The sequence below is a fragment of the Nylanderia fulva genome, unplaced genomic scaffold (assembly GCF_048542155.1).
Source record: "Nylanderia fulva isolate GAGA-0341 unplaced genomic scaffold, ASM4854215v1 Scaffold240, whole genome shotgun sequence".
NCBI classification, from domain to species: Eukaryota; Metazoa; Arthropoda; class Insecta; order Hymenoptera; family Formicidae; genus Nylanderia; species Nylanderia fulva.
Genome location: NW_028190305.1, coordinates 1 through 26718, shown reverse-complemented (window position 1 = coordinate 26718; position 26718 = coordinate 1). Strand labels below are relative to the sequence as shown.

General features: G+C 29.5%; 1 protein-coding gene and 2 long non-coding RNA genes across 4 annotated transcripts; 2 read left to right on the top strand and 1 right to left on the bottom strand.

Moving 5' to 3' along the window:
• Positions 1 to 1728: 1728 nt before the first annotated feature.
• On the top strand, positions 1729 to 3100 carry LOC146723036 (uncharacterized). Its single transcript, XR_014924803.1, has 2 exons — positions 1729 to 2059; positions 2635 to 3100. It is a non-coding gene; the product is annotated as an uncharacterized LOC146723036 (long non-coding RNA).
• On the bottom strand, positions 2090 to 3343 carry LOC146723035 (uncharacterized). Its single transcript, XR_014924802.1, has 2 exons — positions 2878 to 3343; positions 2090 to 2730 (listed from the first exon to the last, which is right to left on the bottom strand). It is a non-coding gene; the product is annotated as an uncharacterized LOC146723035 (long non-coding RNA).
• Positions 3344 to 5296: 1953 nt separating this feature from the next.
• On the top strand, positions 5297 to 26655 carry gb (solute carrier family 7 member genderblind). 2 transcript variants are annotated; one of them, XM_085483315.1, is made up of 11 exons: positions 5297 to 5516; positions 6050 to 6242; positions 6364 to 6586; positions 6671 to 6786; positions 19187 to 19312; positions 20756 to 20900; positions 21027 to 21150; positions 21246 to 21446; positions 23446 to 23595; positions 23668 to 23845; positions 25866 to 26655. In XM_085483315.1, the coding sequence occupies exons 2-11, from the start codon at positions 6062 to 6064 to the stop codon at positions 25928 to 25930; spliced, it is 1509 nt and encodes a 502-aa protein (XP_085339441.1). In that variant the 5' UTR covers positions 5297 to 5516; positions 6050 to 6061; the 3' UTR covers positions 25931 to 26655. The 2 variants fall into 2 exon arrangements, with proteins under 2 accessions (XP_085339441.1, XP_085339442.1); XM_085483316.1 differs by having other exon boundaries at positions 5298 to 5516; positions 6094 to 6242.
• The last annotated feature ends 63 nt before the right edge of the window (positions 26656 to 26718 follow it).

Sequence of the window (26718 nt, the reverse complement as noted above, 5' to 3'; positions counted from 1 at the left end):
TTTTTATTATTTATTTTTATTTTTTATTTTTTATTACTGATATCGTTTGGGAATTATTAGAGCAAATTTAGGAATATGTTTGCATAATTTAAAAACGCATAGTTTATTTATAATTAGAGAAAATTAATTGAGAGCGAATAGTTAGCAAACATAACTTTTAAAAAATCTTTTTTTACTTTAATTTTTAATTGATATGAAATTATTTGGGAAATGCGTCTATATAATGTTGTCAACATTTGGGTAATAATAGTTTAATTTTGATTTTGTCGCAAAAGCAGCCAAGAAATATTTTATAAGGATAAAAAATTTACACAAATTAGTTTTATATAAGATGGTTTCATAGAAGTTATGAAATAGAATTATGTTGCCTTAAACTAACGGATATAAATTCAATCAACACGATTATTTTAATGAGCATATTTCAGAGAGTTTGCGCATAGATGTGCTTATTTCTTACGAACGTGGAATCGTACAATTTATATAATTTATTTTATATTACTTAAAATTGAGGAATAAAATTATAAGGTAGAAAATTGTCGCTAATATATGAGCGAGAGCGCTGAGAATTTCTAAATTATACGCTTACAATTCCACGATGTAGCGGCGAGAGTTTGGTTTATATATTTCGATTACATGATACAATATATGCACTTTCTTTTAGTTATATTTACGCAAACCTTACGGTAATTTATTTATTATAGATTAGATCTTAAAATCTTAATTTCTTGAGATGTCATTTTTGATGAGATTATTCAATAATCTAGAAGATAAGATTTCGTGAATATAATTGACAAGTTAACTCCAGATAAAATGGCGTTTCTCAGATTAGGCATCGCTAGAGATTTATGGAATCTTCATAATAATTTTATCAAGGCTAGAGCTTTTATTATAAAGGTGGTTGAAGCATCTTATCAATCATTCGAGTATTCGAAATATTATAATTATATTATATTATTATGTTATATGTTTATAAGTCCTATTGTTTCCTAACTTTGAACATGTTAGTGTCGCATTTATATGTGGTTCAGTTAGTCCTTAGAACATATATTACTGGAAAGAGAATAAAGGATCGAGCCTGTGTCCAAGTTGGGTGCAAGAGAGAACCACATTTTAAAGAAAGAGAAGGGTAGATTGTTACCTCCGTCCGCAATGCGCAAGCGCGAATTAGCGAAACGGCGCACAGCGTTAGCGCGTTTTATTTGTAAGAGAGGTTAAGATTAGGAAATGACGGTGTCACCTAAAAAGTTATATTTAAAGTTTTATTTCAACATTATATTTAAGAAAAAATACCAGGCCCATATTGTGTCTTATGCGGTAAACGTGATAAATCAACCATATAAAACAACCATATTATTTTTAAAACTAAAAATATTAAAAATGTGTTGGTCATGAAATCATTTCAAACTGTTTGTCATTTAGTTTTTAATAATAATAAAATGACGGAACATATTATGGAACAAGATATTTTCAATAATCATAAGACTGAATTAATACAAAGTATTATTAAATATTATATAAATTTGCGTTTGTTTCACGAAGGAAAAAGTGCGACTGATATTAAGCAAAAAGATTTTATTAGACAAAAATATTCAAAATTAATACACTTTAAACACCAATAATATATACATATATATATATCGAATGTTATTTTGTTATTCTGTTTATAAAAAATAAAGTTTATAATTATTTATCACTGTATGTACATTGTCCGACATTACTTATCAGTTATTCAATCATTGTCAATTGTATCTCAATTAAAAATTACATTTACAGTTTTAAACGGCGCGGTGAGCGTGGAGCGTGACGTGTGGCGTCATCCGCACTTGCGCATTGCGAGCATAGGTTAAAAGCTATCTTTCTCTCTCGCACCCAACTTGGACACAGATTTTTACACGGAGAACAATAGCAATTCCCCTTCCAGTAATATGGGTGCATTTGTTTATGCAGCGATTAGCGCATCCACTGCGCATCTACTGCGTCTATTATCTGCGAGTCACGTGACATCATTTACCGAACGATCACCTGCGTGAATTGACTGCTCAGATTGTAATTGGAGTGCGTAAGTAAAGAAATTTTAAATAAATATGAATTAACTCAGAAATAAATATTTTTTATTGGCTCTCAATATAAACAATATAAATATGATGGTTTCTAAATTGGCCTAAGAGCCATAGCACGAAAAATTACGAAAATTAATTATTCGGAACTGTATTTCTTGGTACGAGATTACTAAAGTTCCATATATTAATTAACCTCGAACTTACATATGGAGAAATAGGCGCGAAAAATATAGGTCCGAAAAGTCGCTGAAGCGGGAATCAAACCCGCGTCTTTCACTTTCCGGGCGACTGCTCTTACCACTAAGCTATTCAGACTTTTCGGATCTATATTTTTCGTGCCTATTTCTCCATATGTAAGTTCGAGGTTAATTAATATATGGAACTTTAGTAATCACGTACCAAGAGATACAGTTCCGAATAATTAATTTTCGTAATTTTTCGTGCTATGGCTCTTAGGCCGATTTAGAAACCATCATATTTATATTAAATATGAATTATTATTTGAATAAATATAATAAAATTTTTAAATAGATTGAAGGTTCTGACATATGACGTGTGCACATAACATTTTCAGACAGTGATGACAGTAGGATTGAAATGTTGCTGAATGTAGACTTCTCAGATTTTTCCAAACTAACTGGGGACGAAGTAGCTTGATAGCTAGGAATGACTGTAACAGAATTGCATCTTTATACAAAAGCACATTTTTTTTGAAACAGATTACTTTAAATTTATATTCTTGATAAAAATGCATTTTTAAGTTAATTGGATCGTAAATATAAATTAACAGATTTCATAATTTTATTGTATTACTTACCTTGCATTACTTTTAGTTTTGTAGGATCTATTTGGAGGAGTTGTTCTCCACCTTCTTTGTTCTGAACTTTTATAACATAACTTATAATTGAAATAATTTTCAGACAACGTTTCCAAGTTCAATTGGCTTAACAATGGAGAAGACTACATTCGTTTACGCAGTAGTCCGCAGTACTGCGAGCAGAGCATCCTGAGCAGGACCTCCGAGATGGCTGCGCAGATAGGCAGCTCTGCTTAAACGAACAACAAACTGCGCTGCAGTCGGTTGCGCAGGTGGAGTAAACGAACGACATCTGCGGCATTCTGCGGCAGTCTCTGCATAAACGAATGCACCCTATATGTTCTAAGAGTTAGTCGCACGAATGTATACGTATGGTTGGAAGTATGCGTTCCGGTATGGTTTAGTGACGCTGTCCGATTGGCTGAGCCGCTTAGTTAGAACTAGGAAGACCCTATATGTTAGTACAGTTAGTAAAAACGTCTCAATAATTATAAACAATGAATAATAATAATAATACGATCAATTAAAATTAATATTAATCAAAATTAATATTGGTCGCTAGTGGTGAAAATAAGCTTAGAAAACTTGACTTCGACGTAACTAGCAAATTTTATTTAATTATTTCACGACGTTTCGACCATTTGGTTGTGATCCTTTTCAAGTGAAATTTCTACAACATAATATTACACAATAGTTTTTAACATACGAGAACTCATTTAAGTGTTAAATTAATAAAATAAATATAAATTTTATAAACATATCCATCAATTAAACCGAGATTAACGTAACATCACACTGGTGTTATTTAAAATCGAAAGTTAAAAGTTAAAAGAGGAACACGTCCCATCATTATGATGTTGAAAGTTAAAAGTTAAAAGAGGAACACGTCCCATCGTTATGATGTTTCGTCAACGACTAAATTTGAAACGCGCCACTAAACAATCTTTATTATTTTGTCGTAAATGTTTGTCAAATTCTCGGTGTCTTTCTGTAGGTTAACCGTATTGTCATGCTTCTTTATGAAGAACATTTTAGCAATCTCTCTCTTTCTTACATGTTTCTCGTTATGTAAAATGGTCGGTGATTTCCAATCAAAGTTATGCCCAAAATCACATCTGTGTTTGCTCAAAACCGAATGATTAGACTCATGTAATTTAATATTGCTGGCATGTTCCTTCACTCTAGTGCATAAATGTCTTTTCGTTTGTCCAATGTATGATGCATTACAATTTTCACAATTAATCTTGTATACTACATTCGTTTTAATATCATTAGTTATTAAATCTTTACCTCGTTTTATCAGCCTATTCAACTTTTTTGGCAAACTATAAACGACATTTATGTTAGCATTTTTAAGTGACCTTTTAATACTGTCGCTAACATCTTTAACGTGGGAGTGGAATTACATAATTCTTATCTTGAGCCGAATTCACATTAACGTTATTATCTAAATCATTAGTCAAACTGTCGTTATTATCCGCATTGTGACCGTTAACATTCCTGTTGTTATTCAGTACATTAATTCTTTTATTTACATACTTATTAATAATATGATCCGGAAAACAATTATTAATTAAAATGTTCTCTACAATCTCAATATTCGTATTATGAAATTGTTCGTTAGAAAGTAAAATTGCATGGTCTACTAAATTGTAAATCGTATTAATTTTGTACTTAATAGGATGACTCGAAAGAAAATTGATGTATCTGCCAGAACATGTAGGTTTCCTAAACCAATTAGTTATCAATTTATTCCCATTGCGGATAACTGTAGAATTTAAAAAATTAATAGAAGAATTGGTCTCTATTTCACGTGTAAATTTTAAACGTTCATGGTAATTATTAAATGTACTTAAAATTTCATTTATTTTAGAGCTAGGTAAAATAACAAAAATGTCGTCCACATATCTATAAAAAGTCTGAACTTTAAAACTTAAAGAATTTAAACAATTTGTTTCCAAGTCATCCATTACCAAGTCAGCTAATATCGGTGATAGAGGGGATCCCATAGAGCTTCCATAAATCTGTTCATAGTACTGCTCGTTAAATTGAAAACTAGTTGAAGTAAATAATAATAATATTGAAAAATACAATTGCATTTCTTAAGTAATTATTCAGAAGGATTTGTAGCACACAAAAATACGGTTTCGAAAAATAACGGGATGTTACATTCCAATGCGCTCGTATTGGTGCGCTCCTCGAATTGGACCAATACGAGCGCATCGATATTGGTCCAATTCGAGGAGCGCACCAATACGAGCGCATTGAAGTAAAAAGGAGCAAGTTGGGGCATGCGACGCGAACAAACCTCTGAAATAATAGAACAAAGAAATATGCTCGAATAAATTTTGATCACGTGACTGATTTGCTGCTGCAGCATGTTGCGTATGAAAAGGCACCTTAACGCGTCGATGTGACCATGTGCAGAAGCTCTATCTATATCATCACCTCTCTTTACCCCTTGTGTTTGTAGACAGCTAATATGTTACGTCTATGTATATTCTTTCAGTCTATACGAAATTAAAAGCCTAGTCCTAGTATATTATATAGAATTCTGTAATCCAATTAGGGTTATATAGGCCATTAAACCGTGAAAAAGAAGATATAGAATTCTGTGATAGCTAAAGAGTTTCTTAAGTGTGAGGAGTGCCGTTTATATTATTATACTCTGTTTTTTATTTATACTATTCTTCCAAGCAACTATTTTTTAAAACATTTTTTTTACAAAAAAAGAAAAAAGAAAAGAATTGAATAAATCAAATTTTATAAATAGTATATGATTATCATATTCTAAATAAGTAGAGTATTGTTAGCTAAATATTTATTATATTTGCTTTTAAACTTAAGCCTGTTCTTACAATTGCGTAAACGTAGATGTGAGTGGTTGTACGATGTCATAAAAAACAGTTGTAAACCATATTACTACCGTTTGCAAACGATTACTTACATCTACGTTTACGTAATTGTAGAACAGGCTTTACTGAATTTATTACACTTTGAGATATAATATATGAGGAAAAGGTGTTCTCTGTATTATATTTCTATGTATCATTTTCTATAATAATATTCAAATTATAAATGATATTTTTGCTATATTTAGTAAAATTAATTAAAAAATCTTAAATTATTTTATTACTAATTATTGAAGCAAATTTAATATCTTCTAAGGCAGTATTTTATAAATATGGTGAATGAAGTATTCAATGAATCACACAGAGAAATGCAATTAATAAGCTCTGATGATGAAGGATCTATTCGATCGCCATATGGAAACCAGCAAAAGCTTACGAACAAGATACAAATGAAAAAGCAGTTAGGTCTTTTAGAAGGAGTAGCTATTATATTAGGAATTATATTTGGCTCAGGTACATATATTAAAGCTATACAGTTTCTATAAACAAGACATTCAGTTATTAAATCAATGATTTTGATAATTTATACTTTTATATGTTTATATTAAATATTTACATTAAGCTACATTTACAGGCATTTTTATTTCACCAAAGGGAGTGATACAAGAAGTGGGCAGTGTAGGAGTGTCTCTAATCATATGGATACTATGTGGCCTACTCTCTATGGTTGGTGCCTTGTGTTATGCAGAATTAGGTACCAGTATACCTCGCAGTGGAGGAGATTATGCTTACATTTATGAAGCATTTGGTGCACTGCCTTCATTTCTGTACTTATGGGCTGCTAATTTAATTTTTGTGTGAGTAGATCTTTATTTATTCAAATTTTATTAGTTGGAAAAAATATCAGATATATATTTACATTATTTTTATGTTATTTACAGACCTACTACAAATGCTATCATGGGACTCACTTTTGCTCAGTATGTTTTACAACCATTTTTTCCTAATTGTGACACCCCGGACTATGGTGTGCGATTAATTGCTGCACTGAGTATATGTAAGACTTTAGTATTGTTAAAAATACAATATTTTATTTAGAAGTAAATACATTATGTATAAGATGTATTTACATATGAGATACTAGTGATATATAGGGTATTTTAGGAGGAATGGTCAGCATTGTATGACAAGATTGTATACATCATTTTAAGCAAAAAAGTTGATATAAACCTATTCTTACGGTTATAAAGATACAGTATGTTTACACTTGATCACATTTGAATCACATTTGATAAGTAATGTGTTAGTTTGAAATTTTTGATGTTTGATGGTTAAAAAGCTTCATATTCATTCATACTAAAATTATTATTTATTAATTATTATTAATTATTGAAATTATAATATATTTAAGATTTAATGTAATTGTTTCATAGAATTTAATCCTGATTAAGTTAATAAATGCGTATTCATTTTTGATTGAACACATTGTATCTTTAATCATGCAGAATAGAACACATCTTTATATAAACTTTTTTGCTTAAAATGATGTGTACAATCATGTCGTAGAATGTTGACCATTCTTTTTGAAACACCTATATAGCTATATACAGGTTCAGTAAGTTAATAATTTTTTAAAACAAAATTAATTTAAAGTTAGTTGCTTATAAAATTAATTTAGTTAAGTTAAAAGTTGTATGACCAAAAAATTAACTTACAAGTAACGCTAGGGAAGTGTCATACGGCGATTTTCTTGCATCTTGGTATACAAGTAGTACATGGAAAACTTTATTGGACACGTATTTTGTTATATCGGCCCAAAAGCCGTTTGAAGGGTAGAAGTCACCCTTATCGCAACTGCAAAAAATGCGACCGCCATTTTGGATCCGCCATTTTGAATTCTTAAAAACGGACTTCAGATTCGTTATCAGCGACCCCAAAAACCCTTAGTTACCTGATTTCGCAACAATCATAAAAATAATTCGTAAAATAGTCGAACCTACCCCTAATATCGATCAATAGTTTTTCATGTACTACTTGTATACCAAGTTTTAAAAAAATCGCCATATGGCATTTCCCTAGTGTTACTTGTCAGTTAAAGTTAAGATTAAATTAATTGAACTTAAATCAAAAGTTAATTTATAAAAACATCATTTATATTAAATTAGAATTTTGTTAATTCTTTTAAAATTTATAACAAATAACAAAGAAATTTTGATTTTTATATAAAAATATATTTTTTGGTAATTGCAATTGATGATAAACATAAAAATTAATAATACTTTAATTTAAAAATAATACAATAATAAGAATATTTTTAAGTCAGCTCTTTAATTTTTAAACCACAATCTACACTTCATTCCTCTCGACCAATAGAGCCAAACGCGATGTTAATGCGACAATTAAGAAAGAAAGAAAATTTGGAAACTAAGGTATTTGAATTCTATGGTTGGGATCTCAGAAATTCCCCTTGTTCCTTCTCTTAACATCCCCTGTAAAGAAATAAGCGAGAAAAATGGCCCGATTCAGCCGAATTTCGGACCAATATTTTTCTCGCTTATTTCTTTACAGGGGATGTTAAGAGAAAGAACAAGAGGAATTTTTGAGATCCCAACCATAGGATTCAAATTCCTTAGTTTCCAAATTTTCTTTCTTTCTTAATTGTCGCATTAACATCGCGTTTGGCTCCATTGGTCGAGAGGAATGAAGTGTAGATTGTGGTTTAAAAATAATACGTTTATAACATAAAAAAAAACAATAGTATTATGAGATAAAAAAATTTAACTTACAAGGGGATGACCAAGATTTGTCCCCTCCGATCTGAATGAGCTTTACGGATGTTGTTGTCCTACCCTCCACTAATTACCGGCAAAACACTTTTTGATAACGCTCAAGCATTCGCGAGATTTTTATTTTTTTTAATTAAAATTTTTTTTTTTTAAATCAATATTGTGATAAAAACAATGATAAATTATTAAATTAAGGCCATGTGTAACGAGCAATACGATATTATTTTATTATTGAGAAGAAAATTCTTAATTTGAAATAATAATTATACAAACGTTTCGAGCTCTACTTGCTCCTCTTCAGTGCGCAAAAAAATAGTGATAATAAATAACGATAATAAATAAATACATAAAATTCTAATAAAAAATCCGCAATACATAGTCAATATAAGTTATATAGTTGAGTCATAGTTAAAACGCAAAATATATTTACAATGAATTGAGACCATTAAAATAGTTCAACAAAGTAAGAACCCAATTAGAATAACACAGACACCGAATTGCTTAACAACGCGTATTTCGACATTCTAGAAGAAATATCGAATTTTTAGACTTATGTAAATGTTTATTTTGTGAGATCTGACACCTATTTATTCGACTTTTTAAAAGACTAGACAACAGTCAAGTACTAACAATAAGGCCAACAACAATTAGAAGCATCGTCATCTCAAGTTATTCGGAACAATTTGTAAGCATAAAGGTTCAATATTTTAGTAGTTAGTTTAATTTATAATTTTTAATCTTTTTTTCACATACACATTAGTGGAATCCTATTTTACAATTGAATAAATTCTTTAAATTCAGTTAACAAATATCAAATAATTTGGAGAGGATGAACATAATCATTGCCAGATCGAGGGACTTTCGTCAAATAACGATAAGTGGTTCATTTGGAGTAATGTATAAGTGTCACTCCAAGTTTTTATTAATAATTCTAATATATTTTATGAATAACCGGACGAATCATTCTGCTTCTAATTGGGTTCTTACTTTGTTGAACTATTTTAATGGTCTCAATTCATTGTAAATATATTTTGCGTTTTAACTATGACTCAACTATATAACTTATATTGACTATGTATTGCGGATTTTTTATTAGAATTTTATGTATTTATTTATTATCGTTATTTATTATCACTATTTTTTTGCGCACTGAAGAGGAGCAAGTAGAGCTCGAAACGTTTGTATAATTATTATTTCAAATTAAGAATTTTCTTCTCAATAATAAAATAATATCGTATTGCTCGTTACACATGGCCTTAATTTAATAATTTATCATTGTTTTTATTGTCATACGAGCTTGAGCATTGGTATGTGATGTTTTGATTAGGTATTAATTTTGCATTGCTTTTTACGCTGGCCTGAAAATGCGTTATACTAATATTCCGTTTAAATTTGATCGTTTTAATTTTAAGTTCTTATATAATTCATTTGGGGGAGAAATAACATGGAGGTTAAAGCAATGGATTGATTTAAATTATCAAATAATCAAAGCTAGATCAAAGTTGAATTTTTTAAAACATTGTAAAAATTTTGATGTCTTACCTAACCACTTGACGTCGTATTGTAGGAATCAATTTTGTTTGCATCACTTTAGATCGAAAAAAAGGCTTGATAGCTTGCTGTACAGATTCAAAAAACAAATTTTAAATATTGAAATCAGAGATTTATATAGATTAATTAATTTATTACATGGTAAACTTTACAATATTTCAAGATATGTGGCTAACAAACTGCCAGTACACATATGGAACGAAATTTTAAGACATCATTTCATCTCATTTGACATGTTTTATAACAGACTACATAACAAACATAATAACAAATTTAATTGGCTAATTAAAAAGAAACAAGACGAATATCTGAGAAATATCAAACCGATTAAACTTAGTTATTCCATCAACAAAATAGACATTCCACAATCAACAATTTCAGTAAACAATAATATAAACAAAGACATTGTCATATATCCTAATAAATTCAGAGACAAACATATTAATCCTCTAACCAGTACTAACGAAAAATGGTTTATTAATTTGACTGACACAATAATTCCTACCAATGTCACTAATCTATTACAATTTGGAAGTAAATTCGGCCTGCCGTTTAAGAATGACAAAAAGTTGGCCATACACGAGTTTATCAAAGATATAGAAGGGAATTCCACTAGTTCTAACATGAAAAATTTAAATACATTACGTAACAATCTGGTTCCACAACTTTCCTATTTTTTACACGGCAAAACTAAGTTTAATTCAACTCATGAAGATTTGATTAGTATGTATAAATATACAAGGAGGTTTTGCCATGATAATCCGGATATTCTTTTTACAAGGGCTGATAAGGGCAACGTAACAGTCGCGATGACAAAAGAATATTACACGAATAAGATGGAAGGTTTACTTGAAGACAATAGCACCTATTCTATCATAAAAAAGAACCCATCCTCCAAAATAGAAAAGGAACTAAACGATATTCTTAAGAAATGGCAAAAAAAAGGGTACATTTCTAATAAAGAATATTACTCACTACGTTCCAGCGACTCCCTTCTTCCAAAATGTTATGGTCTCCCAAAAATACACAAGGAGAATACTCCATTTAGAGTAATTGTGTCATCGATTAATACCACGCTTTACTCGATAGCCACATTTTTACATAAAATCATTTCAAATAGTATTCCTACGGGAAAAAGTAATGTAAATAATAGTTTTGAACTTTACAGCAAGCTAGCGGGTAAGAAAATTGGTGCGGAAGATATTCTAATATCATTAGACGTGGTTTCACTATTCACTAACATTCCGATAGATCTTGCAATAGAAAGTGTGAGCAATAGATGGAATTATATCAATACACATACATTAATTCCAAAAAATGAATTCATTTCCATGGTTAAATTTATATTGTCGTCAACATACTTCACATTCAATGACATTGTATACAAGCAAGTTTATGGCACACCTATGGGTTCCCCGTTATCGCCAATAATTGCTAATATTGTTATGCAAGATCTTGAAGAATCAATAATTAATGAATTGGACATCGGTATTGGAATATATTATAGATATGTAGACGACATTATTATGGTGGCACCAAAGAATAAAATTGATAGCGTATTGAATAAGTTTAATAGTTACAATCAACGACTACAATTTACGATTGAATACGAAATTAATAGAAGCATAAATTTTCTAGATTTAAACATTAAAATAATAGACAACATCATACACTTAGATTGGTTTCAAAAAAAGACATGTTCAGGTAGAGTACTATCTTTTTTATCGAGTCACCCTATGTGCCATAAAATAGGAGTAATTTATAATCTTATTAATAGGGCATTGTTATTATCTCATCCCATATATCATAAGAAAAATTTAGAACTGTGTATTAAAATATTATTGGACAACGGTTACCCTATTCATTTAATCTTTAAAGAAATAAATAAGAGAATAAGAGTTTTAAACAATGGTCAGTTTAACAACAATAGAAAAAAAGAAATTGCAGAAGATAATAGCAAGAAAAAATTTTTCGTCATTCCATACATTAATAACATTTCTGAGACAATAGCATCGACAATAAAAAAATCAGATTTCAGAGTAGGATACCGTTGTCTAAATAATCTTAACAAATTAATTAAAGTCCACAAGGACAAAAACGTGCATAACAATAATAATAATGTTGTCTACAAAATTAATTGTAAGGATTGTGAAGCTTCGTATGTTGGGCAAACCAAAAGAAAATTACACACTAGACTAAAAGAGCATATGAATAATATTAAATTTGATTCCTCCAAGCATTCTGTGGTCTCTGAACATATTATGGATAAAAAACATGCTTTTGATTGGGATAACGTTAAAATACTTGATATTGAATCTAATTATTATAAAAGACTTATCTCGGAAATGATACACATCAAGGAACAAAGGCATGGTATAAATAATAACACAGACACCGAATTGCTTAACAACGCGTATTTCGACATTCTAGAAGAAATATCGAATTTTTAGACTTATGTAAATGTTTATTTTGTGAGATCTGACACCTATTTATTCGACTTTTTAAAAGACTAGACAACAGTCAAGTACTAACAATAAGGCCAACAACAATTAGAAGCATCGTCATCTCAAGTTATTCGGAACAATTTGTAAGCATAAAGGTTCAATATTTTAGTAGTTAGTTTAATTTATAATTTTTAATCTTTTTTTCACATACACATTAGTGGAATCCTATTTTACAATTGAATAAATTCTTTAAATTCAGTTAACAAATATCAAATAATTTGGAGAGGATGAACATAATCATTGCCAGATCGAGGGACTTTCGTCAAATAACGATAAGTGGTTCATTTGGAGTAATGTATAAGTGTCACTCCAAGTTTTTATTAATAATTCTAATATATTTTATGAATAACCGGACGAATCATTCTGCTTCTAATTGGGTTCTTACTTTGTTGAACTATTTTAATGGTCTCAATTCATTGTAAATATATTTTGCGTTTTAACTATGACTCAACTATATAACTTATATTGACTATGTATTGCGGATTTTTTATTAGAATTTTATGTATTTATTTATTATCGTTATTTATTATCACTATTTTTTTGCGCACTGAAGAGGAGCAAGTAGAGCTCGAAACGTTTGTATAATTATTATTTCAAATTAAGAATTTTCTTCTCAATAATAAAATAATATCGTATTGCTCGTTACACATGGCCTTAATTTAATAATTTATCATTGTTTTTATTGTCATACGAGCTTGAGCATTGGTATGTGATGTTTTGATTAGGTATTAATTTTGCAATATTGTGATAGTTATAGTACATTTTAACTAAATATTTTTAACATAAAAATTTTTGCAGTAGATTTAAATTCTATTAATATATATTTTAATATTTTGTATTACACGTGCAGGCAAAGTGGCACTTTGTGTGCGTGTTTTCTGTGCGGAAAGCGGCTGATTTCCCACGCCGCCATCTAGCGACGACGCGGTGAGTGCGGCTTCAGCCGTGGACAATGACTTTGAACACGGCTATTCCCGCATCGTGCCGCCGCAAGATAGCGGCGTGCGATCGGCCACTTCGCGCACAGAAAACGCGCACAAAGCCACTGTGCCTGCACTTATAATACAAAATAGTATGTGTATCACGTGCGGATTGACAATTGTTCACTTGTGTGGGGTGGTCGCACTCGCCTTCAGCTCGTGCGTCCATCCCCCGCACTCGTTACCAATTGTCAACTTTCCGCACTTGATACACAATCTACTATTATTTAATACATTATATACAGGGTGTCCCATAATTCGCGAATCACCTTTCATGGGCAGATAGAGCGTGTTAAACTGAATAGAAAGTTCATGTATCATTTTGCGATATTCGCAATAATTATTGAGTTATTTATTAAAATATCTAAACGAACCAGCAGGTAGAAAGCATTATTTGATCAAGAGGCGGCGTCATGCAGCGAGCGGCGACCAATGTAGTGGCGCCGAAAAGTAAGATGATACTTTTGATACTAAGCGGCATATAACAAATAAGTCATCCGACATGCACACCGAGTCCGGCCTATCGCTTTCTACCCGCTCATTCGTTTAGATATTTTAGTTAATAACTCAATAATTATTGCGAATATCACAAAATGATACAGAACTTTTCTATTCAGTTTAACACGCTCTATCTGCCCATGAAAGGTGATTCGCGAATTATGGGACACCCTGTATAATGGAATATTAAAATATATATTAATATAATTTATGTTAAATCTACTGTAAACATTTTTATGTCAAAAATATTTAATAAAAAGGTACCATAACTATCAAAATATTGATTAGAAAAAAAAAATTTTTTTTAAATAAAAATCTCGCGAATGCTTAAGCGTTATCAAAAAGTGTTTTACCGGTAATTAGTGGGGGGGGGGAGGGGGGTAGGATAACAACATCCGTAAAACTCATTCAAATCGGAGAGGACGAATCCTGGTATATTATATATAATATGTTAAATAAAATGTTAAAATATATATATACATATATATATTAACAGAGTCTATGTCAAATCTATTGCATAAAACTTTTAAAAATATTTAGTTAAAATGTACTATAACTATCACAATATTAATTAAAAAAAAAAAAATAAAAATCTCGCGAATGCTTGAGCGTTATCAAAAAGTGTTCTACCGGTAATTAGTGGGGGAGTAGGACAACAACATCCGTAAAGCTCATTTAGATCGGAGGGGACAAATCTTGGTCATCTCCTTGTTAGGAAAAAATTAATAAGTTTAAGGTAAAAAATAACTAGTTGAAGTTATAAATTAACACATTTTAAATATTAACTAAGCTAATAGTAAGTTAGTAACTTTTTAACTTTTTTTAAAACTTAATTAATTAACTTGTTATTACCCAACCCTGGTTATATGCATTACATAAGCCAGGGTTGGGCAGATACTTCGAAACAAAATATTTAAATACAAGGTACAAGATACTGTTTAACATATAGTTAGATACTATTGAAATATTTTGGTTTTGAAATATATTTAAATATTAAATATATTTAAATACACTTATAAATACTTTTAAATACAATTATTTTTTAAATTTTCTAATTATATACTATATACTTAATATTAAAGTAATTACAAAAAGATTATCTAGTATTATTTAAAAAAATTAAATTTTTTAAATAATAGTAGATAATGAATTTTTTAAAAATAATAGTAATAGTAGATGATTTTATTGTAATTACTTTAATATTAAGTATTATATATATATATATATATATATATATTATATATATATATATTTATTTAGAAAATAAAGGCTCGCATAAATTCAAAATTAATAAAAGGAAATTACTAGGCCAACTAACAAGCAGAAAATTAGTTGTTAATAAAAAACCCATCTTTATTATTATCATTCTAATGTTATCTATAAAATAAACTGCAACGATTGCGATGCGACTTACATAGGTCAGATAATTGCGAATTAAAGAACATATGAATAATGTTAAATTGGACTCTACGAGACACTCACAATCAGTGATTTCTGAACATATTTTAAATGAAGGACATTCATTTGATTGGGAAAATGCAAAAGTTTTGGATAATGAAAGAAATGACCAAAAAAGGCTTATATCTGAAATGCTACATATTAAAGAACACAAAACCAGCATTAATTTAAACAAGGACACTGAGTTACTCGATAGCAGTTATTTTGACATTCTCGACAAATTGTCTTAGTCATGACAAATAAATATAACAGCATAGATATTATTTTACACCGACGTTCTCTTCTCATTTTAACTTTGACTTTCACTAGTATAACAACAATTATATAGAAAGTTGGTGATTCCTATGATATCCTGACTAAGTTACCGTTTAACATATGGACATAGAAGTAAGTAATTTATCACATCACGAAAAGAATCTTTTACACATTTTCACAGTATTAATAATTTATGTATATGTGCAGTACGGATTACTACGAAAATCGTTGAATTTAAAATTTTTGACTATACGGATTTTTCAAGATAATGACTCATAAAGCAACTTTAACTATTTTTCCCTCGCCTATCAACGAGGAATTATGCAAAAGGTTTTTATGAACGGCTCGTACTTAATTGCGTTAGAACATACTCTTGTATCGGTAGTAACTGTGTTTTCGAATTGACATAGCTTTCTCCATTGAAATATTTGCGAGATTACATCATATGTTTTCGATCACATTTTTTATATTATGTTTTAATGTTAGGTTTTTTTATTAAATTGTTTATACTTTGTATTGATGAAGACCTTAGTGAGGTCGAAACGTTTACGAATTATATTAATAATAAAGATGGGTTTTTTTATTAACAACTAATTTTCTGCTCGTTAGTTGGCCTAGTAATTTCCTTTTATTATAATATATAATATATATATATATATATAGTCTAATAGTAAAATTATATGAAAATAATATCAAAAGTAAGTTAATTTCAACACTTTTGAAAAATAAGTTTATTTATTTGAATTTTAAACTTTATAAAATAATAATAATTAAAATAAACATATAATAGCATATATTATATTATATAATATATATGTAATGACATAATTATATTTAAATACAAGATACATTTAAATTAAATAATTAATTACAAAATTCGAAATACTTGATTATTCGGTATATTTAAATACTGTGTTTAAATAAGATACGTATTTAAATACGTATCTCAGATATTTTAAGATACATATCTGGCATAAGTTAACATTTCCAACCCTGGCATAAGTTAACATTTCTGAATGTATATGTACAGGGTGTATCTGAATGGCCTGTACAAATTTTGGAAATAAGTTTCAGGGATCAAAACAAGCAGAAAATGTCATATAAACATGCGGTCGAAAACGCTTGCTATAAAGTCATGACGGTTCAGACACAGAATCTTTGAAATCTAACAGAGGCCATTTTGAGTATTTGCTATATAGCTAGTGTACTGTTTTGTTATATCCGTAGAAATAAATATAGTTCTTATACGATTTAATGTCATAATTTGTTCTACTGCAAGAAAATTTCAAACCATTATAACTCTAGAAAGAAGCGTTTTCGACCCCATGTTTATATGACATTTTCTGCTTGTTTTGGTCCCTGGAACATATCTTAAAAGTTTGTACAGATCATTCAGATACACCTTGTATGTAGAGTCATATTTTAATAGTTTCAACATGTATATTAGCTAACAAGTGCGGGGGATCGTAAATCGGCCAAGAGTGCGGAAGTTTGGCGCACGAGGCGAAGCCGAGTGTGACAATTCGGCCGATTTATGACCCGCACATGTTGGCTACGATATTTTGTGTGCGTGGAAAGGGAGCCCTTTCTAAAATCCCATCATGTGCGAAAAGGGCGACTTTTCGTGCGCCGGTTGCACAAAAGAATATCTTAGTCACAATTTAAATTAATTTGGATTTTATTTTTTTACTAATGTTACATAATTCTTTGTTGTAAGATATAAGAATTCGGAAAATAATAAAAGGAAATTATCAATTTTCCAATAAATATATAGGAAAATTGATAATTTTTTTTATCTAAACGATATAAAACTATACAGTCACCAGATGATAATTAAAAAATGGTAATAATTCAATCGACCAACTCTGGCAAATAAGTAATTTTATTGAATATTCAGTTTCGGCCGTGGGTTTCGACCCTTATCAAGTGCTATAATATAATATTAACAATTATTAGAAAAATAAATAAAAATAATAAAATATATAGAAACTTTCACACGTTAATACGCAAACATACCTATGCTCTTAAAACAAAGTAAATCACAACTTTTTTAAAAAACAAAAATTCGATCTTAGAATATGACATCATATAATAGTATGAAAACGAAATAACTATGTTATCGTGTTAATTTCAAGCTCCTTATATACTCATTATTTAGATTAAACTAAATGACCTTTATTAATTTTTCGCAAGCATTATTTAGATTATCCGTGTCTTTTTGTAAGTTAATTGTGTTGTCAAATTTTTTGATAAAAAACATCTCCGCGATTTCTCGTTTACTTACGTATTTCTCATGATGTAAAATTTCTGGAGCAGACCAATTGAAATCATGACCATTATCCAATTTATGATTACTTATGACTGAGTAATTACTGTTGTGTACTTTAAAATTATTAAAATGTTCTTTTATACGTGTGCCTAATTGTCGTTTAGTTTGACCAATATATAATGAGGAACAATTTGCGCAATTAATTTTATATACTACTCCTGTTTTTTCTTCTAAAGGTAAATCTTTGACGCGTCTAATTAATGTATTTAATTTTTTAATTAGCTGAGACAGTAGTTAACAGATTGTCGATATGACAGGACAACTGTCGTGTTTCTATTTTTAATTAATATAATTGCTGAATAAGAACAACACTTGAAAAGGACCACAATGTGGGTCGAAACGTAGTGTGTACTTATTTTTAATAAATGAATAGCCAGTTTTTGGTCGAATTAAATTGCATCTTATTATTTTGTTAAAAACTTAAATGCTTTATCAATCACTTCATTTAAAATATTCAAATGAAACTGACTAAATGAGAGCCAGGCGTGGTTACCGGTGCATAAAAATGGAATACCACAATTAAGATTTTTGTTCTTTAAAATTTTTTGCGCATTTCGCTCTCATTTAGCAACAAATATCTCGAAATGATAGCGTTTTTAGAAAAAGATGTTTTAGATAAAAATTTTATGGTTTTGAGGGGGACATAAAATGAGAATGTGATTTGACCTTGGCTAGTTGTTTTAAGGTCATGTAAAGGTTACCTTAATTTTTTTTAATAAAATTACCATATTTTTTTACATAAATTGTGTGTGCGCGCGCGTGTGTGTGTATATGTAAAATCCATTTCTAAAAAGGCATCTAAAGTCGATACTCGCGTATCTTGAATTTTATTGTTCTAGCTCTTCCGCGATTCTGATTTAGTTGTCTTGATTTGCGTTGTGTGTTATATTCGTAGCATCAAGCTGTAATTACGAGGATTGACAGTTGTTTAAAATTAAATTAAATAAAATCATTACATAAAAGAGGAAAATGGGGCGCGTTACGCGTGCGCTTGTGTTGTTTAGTAATATATAAAATAATATATATTATAAAAATCTAATTCATAATATAAAAATATAATAATATAAGTACAAAATATAATATATGATATTTTTAGGTTTGCTTACGTTTATCAATTGTTATGATGTGAAAGAAACTTCTAAAATGCAGAATATATTTATGTTTACTAAAATCGGGGCACTGACAATTATTATTATAGCTGGATTAATCTGGTTGTGCATGGGTAGGTTTTCTAAATAAATTTTAAGTAAATTAGAAAGAGAAAGAATGGCAGTTTGAGCTTTAACGCAGTAATTGGTGCGTGAAATAGAATTGTATTTTAATACATTTGATAAATCACAGACGTTTCAATTAATTCGGATCTTTTTCGATGTTACAGAGTTGTAGAGTTACATTACAAAAACTCAGAATTAAATTAACTGTGAATTGTATTAACGGAAACGCATGTGTCCGGAAATGATATGACACATGGGTACAATGCAAGCTGTCTCACCAAAATGCATTTGAAAAACATGACAAAATCGAAGTGTCCGTAATCCATACGCAATAGCCTTGTCCGCTAACTGGTGAAAATAGCATATACTGTGTAACTGAGGGTTATATAAATTAAATTAGAAATAAAGGTAGAAAGAAGAAATAATAAAATTGAAGAGGGAAAATTAAAGGAAGAGAGAGAGAGAGGGAGAGAGAGAGGGGGGGGAGGGAGAAAGGGAGGGGGTCAAATTAATGAGAGTACTTACAATGTAAAACATTGAATATAATGTGTAAAACGAATAATCACGTATATAAAATCAGTTGCTTCCGAAATATAAAAGGCAAATTTAATAACTAATCAATAAGCTGTCAAAAAGCTGTCAGTAAATGAGAGACGCAAAAGAAAATAACACATATAAGGTGAAAGGAGCGCAGAAAATAATATAAACCCGCGAGAAATATAAACATCCAGGAGCAGTTATCCCTTTGGGAACATTTATTATAATTTAAAAATAGCAGGTATTGAACAATCTTAAATCATCCTGTACATTAATGTCACATGCTGACGTTTTATATGCAGCATCTCCGATATGTCTCATAAGGTAAGAGTGTTCTACCTTAGTTATAAGAGTGTTCTGTATCTAAAATATGAATTTTATCCCAATCGGACTTATGTCTTGTTCTGTAACAACAAAATGCAATGAGGAAGTTTTGTTGATAGTGAAGCGGTGCTCTTAGATTCTGGTTTTTTAGCTATTTATACACGGTCTATGTAATCCAGTTAGACAAGGCTATTGAGTATGGATTACGGACACTGCGATTTTATCAAGTTTTTCGAGTACATCTTGGTGAGACAGCTTGCGTTGTAACCAAGTGTTATATCGTTTCCCGGCACGTATACGTTAATGTAATTATCTTATATAATCTAATTCTGAGTTTTTGTAATGTAATTCGCACTTTATAACTCTGTAACATTGAAAAGGATCCAAATTAAATTGAAACGTTTGTTTTGCAATTTATTAAATGTATTAAAATACAATTCTATTTTACGCACCAATTATCGCGTTAAAGCTCAAACTGTTTTTTCTTAATTTGATTTATTATTTAAACTTCTCATTAATTTGTAATTTAATTTATTTATAAATTTTAAGTATATTTCGGCACATCTATTAATAAAAGTTATATTAATTAGGACACACTGAAAACTTTGAAAATACTTTCGAAAATACCAATACCAATCCTGGCAAGATTGCTGTGGCCTTTTATTCTGGAATATTTTCATACTCAGGATGGAATTATTTGAATTTTATGACAGAAGAATTGAAAGATCCTTATGTGTAAGCTATTAATTCTATAGGGATTAGAGTTTTCTCTAATGTTAACAGAAAAATGAAAACTGTAAAATAACCTGATTATGCTTCTACTTGAAATAACATAACAATTGAATAATTTCTTATTGTTAGGAATCTTCCACGTGCGATTTATGTATCACTGCCATTAGTGACTGTGATATATGTTATGGCCAATGTTGCTTATCTAGCGGTTGTAACACCAACTGCTATGATTGCTTCTAATGCCATCGCAGTGGTAAGTAGTATTTTCATCTAGTATGAATATTGTAGACACAATGTTTGTTAGAGCTGAATTATCGGATATTGTGTAGAATTTAGTATTTACATTAGACTTTCGGCAATCAACTTCTTGGATACATGGCGTGGATGATACCTGTAATGGTGGCTATATCCGCCTTCGGAGGATTGAGCGTTCATATTATGACATCGTCCAGGATGTGTTTTGTTGGCGCTAGAAATGGCCACTTTCCTTCAATGCTAAGCCATATCAATATGTCAAAACTCACACCTACACCTGCCTTAATATTTCTGGTATATACGACGTTAATTAAAATTTTAAATTAAATTTATAAAATAAATAATTATAAATAAAATAGGCAAATACGAGCAAGCGTAAGGTTAATAAAACGCGTACCTTTATTCCATACTAATATAATCCATACAAACAAAATGAAAAAACGAACGTTTCGGCTCCTTCTTTTGCCATCTTCAGCGCAAATATTAACTTCTCAGCTAACCATTTGCTTGGAAATTGTTAACAATCGGGAAACAAAATACGACCAAATATGGCTGCAAATCCAGGGCCTACTGTGTCCTCGAGTGCGCTCCAATTGCAATCAAAAGTTGAAAGTATATCTTAACATCAAGTTGGGTGCAACGCCAGAGCAGATCTGTCACTAACAGTGCGATGACAGATTGGCAACAGACTGGGAACAGATTTGTCAATCGTAAATTGAGGACAGATTTGCGCTAAATGCTCAGCAAATCGAAGAAAAATCCTAGATCTGAAGGATCTGCTGCATTTTTGGCATCAATCTGTTGTCAACACTTTCGACAGATCTGCTTGCTACTCATTGCAACTTTATCAATATAGTCTGCTAACAGATGTTGGGAAATATTTACTGAATTTATGCTCACAGTGTTTGTAATGACAAAATATGTTTCTTATCTGCGGCCATTTTATACAAACAAAAGTTGTTGCCTACATTTGCCTCCGCAGAAATGGTTAGCTGGGTTACTGTCGCAAAATAACTACATCTAATATGTTTGAAAACTAATTAAAAAGTCGCAATATTAAAGTCATTTTTCACATCTACGGTGTAAATCTTCTATAACTAATCTCAATCGTCATCACCAGTGTTGTTGGTATGTACCTCAGTTAGGAATGTCAGTCGTATGTCATCTATTATTGGTAGACTAATAACACATGTCAAAAATTGTTTATTTAAAAAATACACAACACTCAAATAAAATTAAAAACTAAAAAATGACAAGAATTTAGCAAAAAATTAATATCTGTTCAAACTATAGAAAATCAATCGTATAAATAAAGTCATTAAAGTAATAAAATTATTAATCGTTATTAAATAAATGTTGATCCAATAATAAACACATACCAATAGATGTACGTTAACATTCCTCGAAACACAATTAATACATGGACAAACCATTTAAATGTATCTAACCGATTCGATGTCAAAAAGTCGACTAAATGTGACAAACAAGTAAACTCATATATATACGCGCAGAATGTTTACCGTATATTACCTTTAAAATTTCTAATGTTATCTGAATCTCAACTGTGATGTTACGATCCAGTAACTAACATTTCAATCTTTTTACAATAAATTATATCTTAGACATTCCACTTATTAAATTGAGATACATTTCATTTAGGCTCTCAGTATCTGTCTGTAAATTAATGCTATTTTCTTGTCTTTTTATATGGATCATTTCTGAAATTAAACGTTTTCTATAAAAGAGTTTTTTATCTAGAATTTTAACCTCGTCCTAGTCAAAATCGTGATCAAATTTTAATCTATGTTGTGTTATTACTGAATAATCCGATGTAATTTTAAAAAAATTTTTTTGATGCTCTTTGATTCTTGTACTCAGATCCCTTTTTGTCTGGCCTACATAAGATGCCTTGCAATCTTTACATTTTATTTTATACACCATATTTATATTATCATAAGTAGAAGTAGTATCCTTATGAGCTTTGACTATAGTACCCAAGTTTAAACTAAAAAAATGCCCTTTGTTTGTATGGATTATATTAGTATAGAATAAAGGTACGCGTTTTATTAACCTTACGCTTGCTCGTATTTGCTTATTTTACTTATAATTATTTATTTTTGATCCACGAGCTAGTACATTGTATATAAATTTATAAAAATTTTAAGATTTTTAATAGCGTCTTATTAACAGTTATATTTCATTACGATGTTAAAAGAAAAAGGAAATTTTTTTTTAAATAATCAAATAAAATTGGTTTTTTCATATTATGACTTAATCTTCTTTGCCTTTGCAGTGTATTTTATCCCTTATAATGTTATGTACGAGTGATATATTTGTACTGATTCCATATTGCAGCATAGTAGAATCATTTTTCATTATGCTCTCTGTTGCTGGAATTTTATGGTTGCGCTATAAAAAACCTGAAATGGAACGACCAATTAAGGTAATTATTTAATATATGTTACATCAAAGATATAAAAAATAAAATTGTCAATGAAAATTTTTTTTTTCTTAGGTACCATTATGGATACCTATAACATTCGTGGCATTGTGTGCTTTTCTGGTTATTGTACCGTGTTACGAAAGACCGTATGAGCTTGGCATGGGCATTCTGATCACCACGTCTGGTATACCAGCGTACTTCTTCGGTGTCACTTGGAAAAACAAACCATTGTGGTTTCAGAAAATTAACAGTTCGTAATTTTGGCAAAAATGATTAACAAGAAAACGGTCGGAAGTGTCCCTCACCGATTTTAATAAGCCTTGAATATGTTGTAGAGCATTGTAGAGCAAGACAGGCAATAAGAGCCGATCGCGGAAGACAGTGCGTTATCCCAACGAAACTAAATTTTTCGTTAGAATTAAATATCTGTGCACAAGGCACCAAATTTTACTTGGTCACTGCCAAGATTTTTTAAAATATTAAATAATCTCATATTTGAGATTTAATTTCAATAATCCTTTAACCCCCTTACGGAAATAAAAAATAAACTCTCACGGACCATCGCCAAACTCAATATCAACCCTTCTTAAATGATATTTATGTAAAAAATTTATCCCTATGTCTTAAAATTTATAAAAGTTAGAGCGACAAAAGTCATTTTATAAAAAATTCAAAATTTTATAAAAAATGAACCCTTTCACCGAACTTCGTCAAATTCAATACCAACCATTCTTTGATGATAGTTCAGTAAGCAAAAAATCATTGCTACAACGTTATTTATGTTGGCAAGTATATAGTTTTTAACATTGTATGCAACATCATTATGAACAAACTTTGACATCGATTTAGAGGTTTCGGTAATGTTGAAATTAACGTTTTTAAAATATTTTATTAATATTTTGAGCAATATATGTGTTATTAAATAATATTTTTAAAACATTTATAAAACATTATTAAAAATATTTTTTTAGAATATGTATTAATAATATTTTAAACATATATTTATAAAACATTATATCATAACGTTTAGAAAATTTATATAAAATCAACATTATAAAATGTTGATTAAATATTTCTTGCTTACTGGGAGTCTATGTATATTGAAAAATTTATCAAGATATTTTAAAATTTACGAAAGTTAGAGCAATTGCAGACATTTCTAAAAAAATTCAAAATATAAAAAATGAAATACTTTAAATTTTTTTAGAAATTACAGTATATAAAGTGTAATTTTACTTTACTTGTATGCCAAATTAGAGCGCTGCAAGTGAAATAATTTTTAAGATATTTAAAATTTAAATACAAATATGGGTGTGCACCTACATCCGTACATACATACCCATTTTTTAAAAATGTGAATTTTCGATGTTTTGGAACATTCTAAACACCTTGGTATAAAAATCAGAAAAAAATTTTTTACTAAAGCAAAGCTTCCTCTATAAGGAAGCAAAAATGTTTTAAATAAAAGTTTTATGGTTTTTAATGTTCTTTAAAATAGTGTAATCAAATTTTTTAAAAATATCTAATTTGTCAAAAATGTCAAATTCCTCCCCCCCCCCCACCTCTATAATTTGATTGCATTATTTCAAAGAACATTAAAAACCATATATCCTCTTATTTAAAACATTTTTTATATATTTTACCGTTTTAACAGTATTAGCTCAGAAATTTAAAAAACCGATTTTTTCAAGGGGTTAGTTTACTCCCTAAACGTCGAGATACGCTGCTAAAAAAACACGGATCTAATATTTTTCAATGCTCTACAACATATTCAAGGCTTATAAAAATCGGTGAGGGACACTTCCGACCGTTCCCTCTTGTAAGTTTATTTAATATTTGATATAATTACATCTATCTTTTTTTCTTCTCTCTGTTTCCCTCTTCTTTTCCCATTCCTCTTGTTCTTTCCTTTCTTTCTCGGTCCTCATTTTCTCGCTCTTCTTTCCATTTTCTTACCTTCTCCCATCTCTTCCCTTTCCTTTTTTCTCCATTTCTCTCCTTCTTTTCCTCTCCCATCATCTTCTCTCCATCTTCTCATTTTTCTTTTATCTCTCCGCCTTTCTTTCTTTATTTTCTCGCTTCTCCATTTCTTTTTTCACATTTAATAGAAATTTTGATGATCTCCTTTCTCTCTCCCTCCCTCCCTTCCTCTCTCTCTCTCTCTCTCTCTCTCTCTCTCTCTCTCTTTATGCAATATTTATTTTTCATTATTTAAATTTTGTGTATTAAATAGCATATATTAATGTATTTATATTTATTTTGTGTTTTAGTTAAAGCTACGCATACTATACAGAAGCTATTCCTATCCGCGAGGGAGGAATACGAAATCGATTAAATAAAGCAAAATTAACCAAATTTAGTCGAATAAATTAAAGGATTTGCTAAGATGTCGAAATGCTCTGAAGGTTGCAGAATTCTACGCTTTGTAAATTCTAAAATGAAGAACATATTCAAATTTTAAAGAAGACAAAAATACGTTTATAAAAATTAAGAGAATATAAGCTTAAAATATTTTTAATTTATATTTGAAACTTAATTACAAGACTGAATGAGAATGTAAAAAGATATCTATAATGATTTATATTATGAATAAGTAATTTGAGAAATTCATTTATTGTTCTTAATATTACCAAAGAAGTGTCTCGTGTGCCATATTGATATTATTCTTTAATATATTAAAATATATTTATTATTTAACTTAAATTATAATTTTTTAAATATAAAAGAGTTACTATTTTTTATATTGCATCTGCTTCCAACTTTTAAATGGCTGTTGCATTAGAATTTAAAAAATTACTAGTAAATTATTAGTACAATTATGAAAATCTGCTAAACAATGTTTCTGTTTCCCTATATTTCATCATATTCAAATTTTAGTTTCATGTTTAATAACGTGTATGGTATTTTATAAAAAGTTTTGTTATATGTATATATATTTATATACATACAATCACAGTTAAGGCTTTCCATCGACCATGTTAGAATTATGACATTAAAAGCAAAAAAACACTAAAAATTCTTAGATGCCATCCTGAAATAAAAAATTTTGATGAAATAGCACTTCAGATTTAGTTCACTCTTAAAATACCTTGAAAACTATCCTTTTCCCTTTATAATCATTAA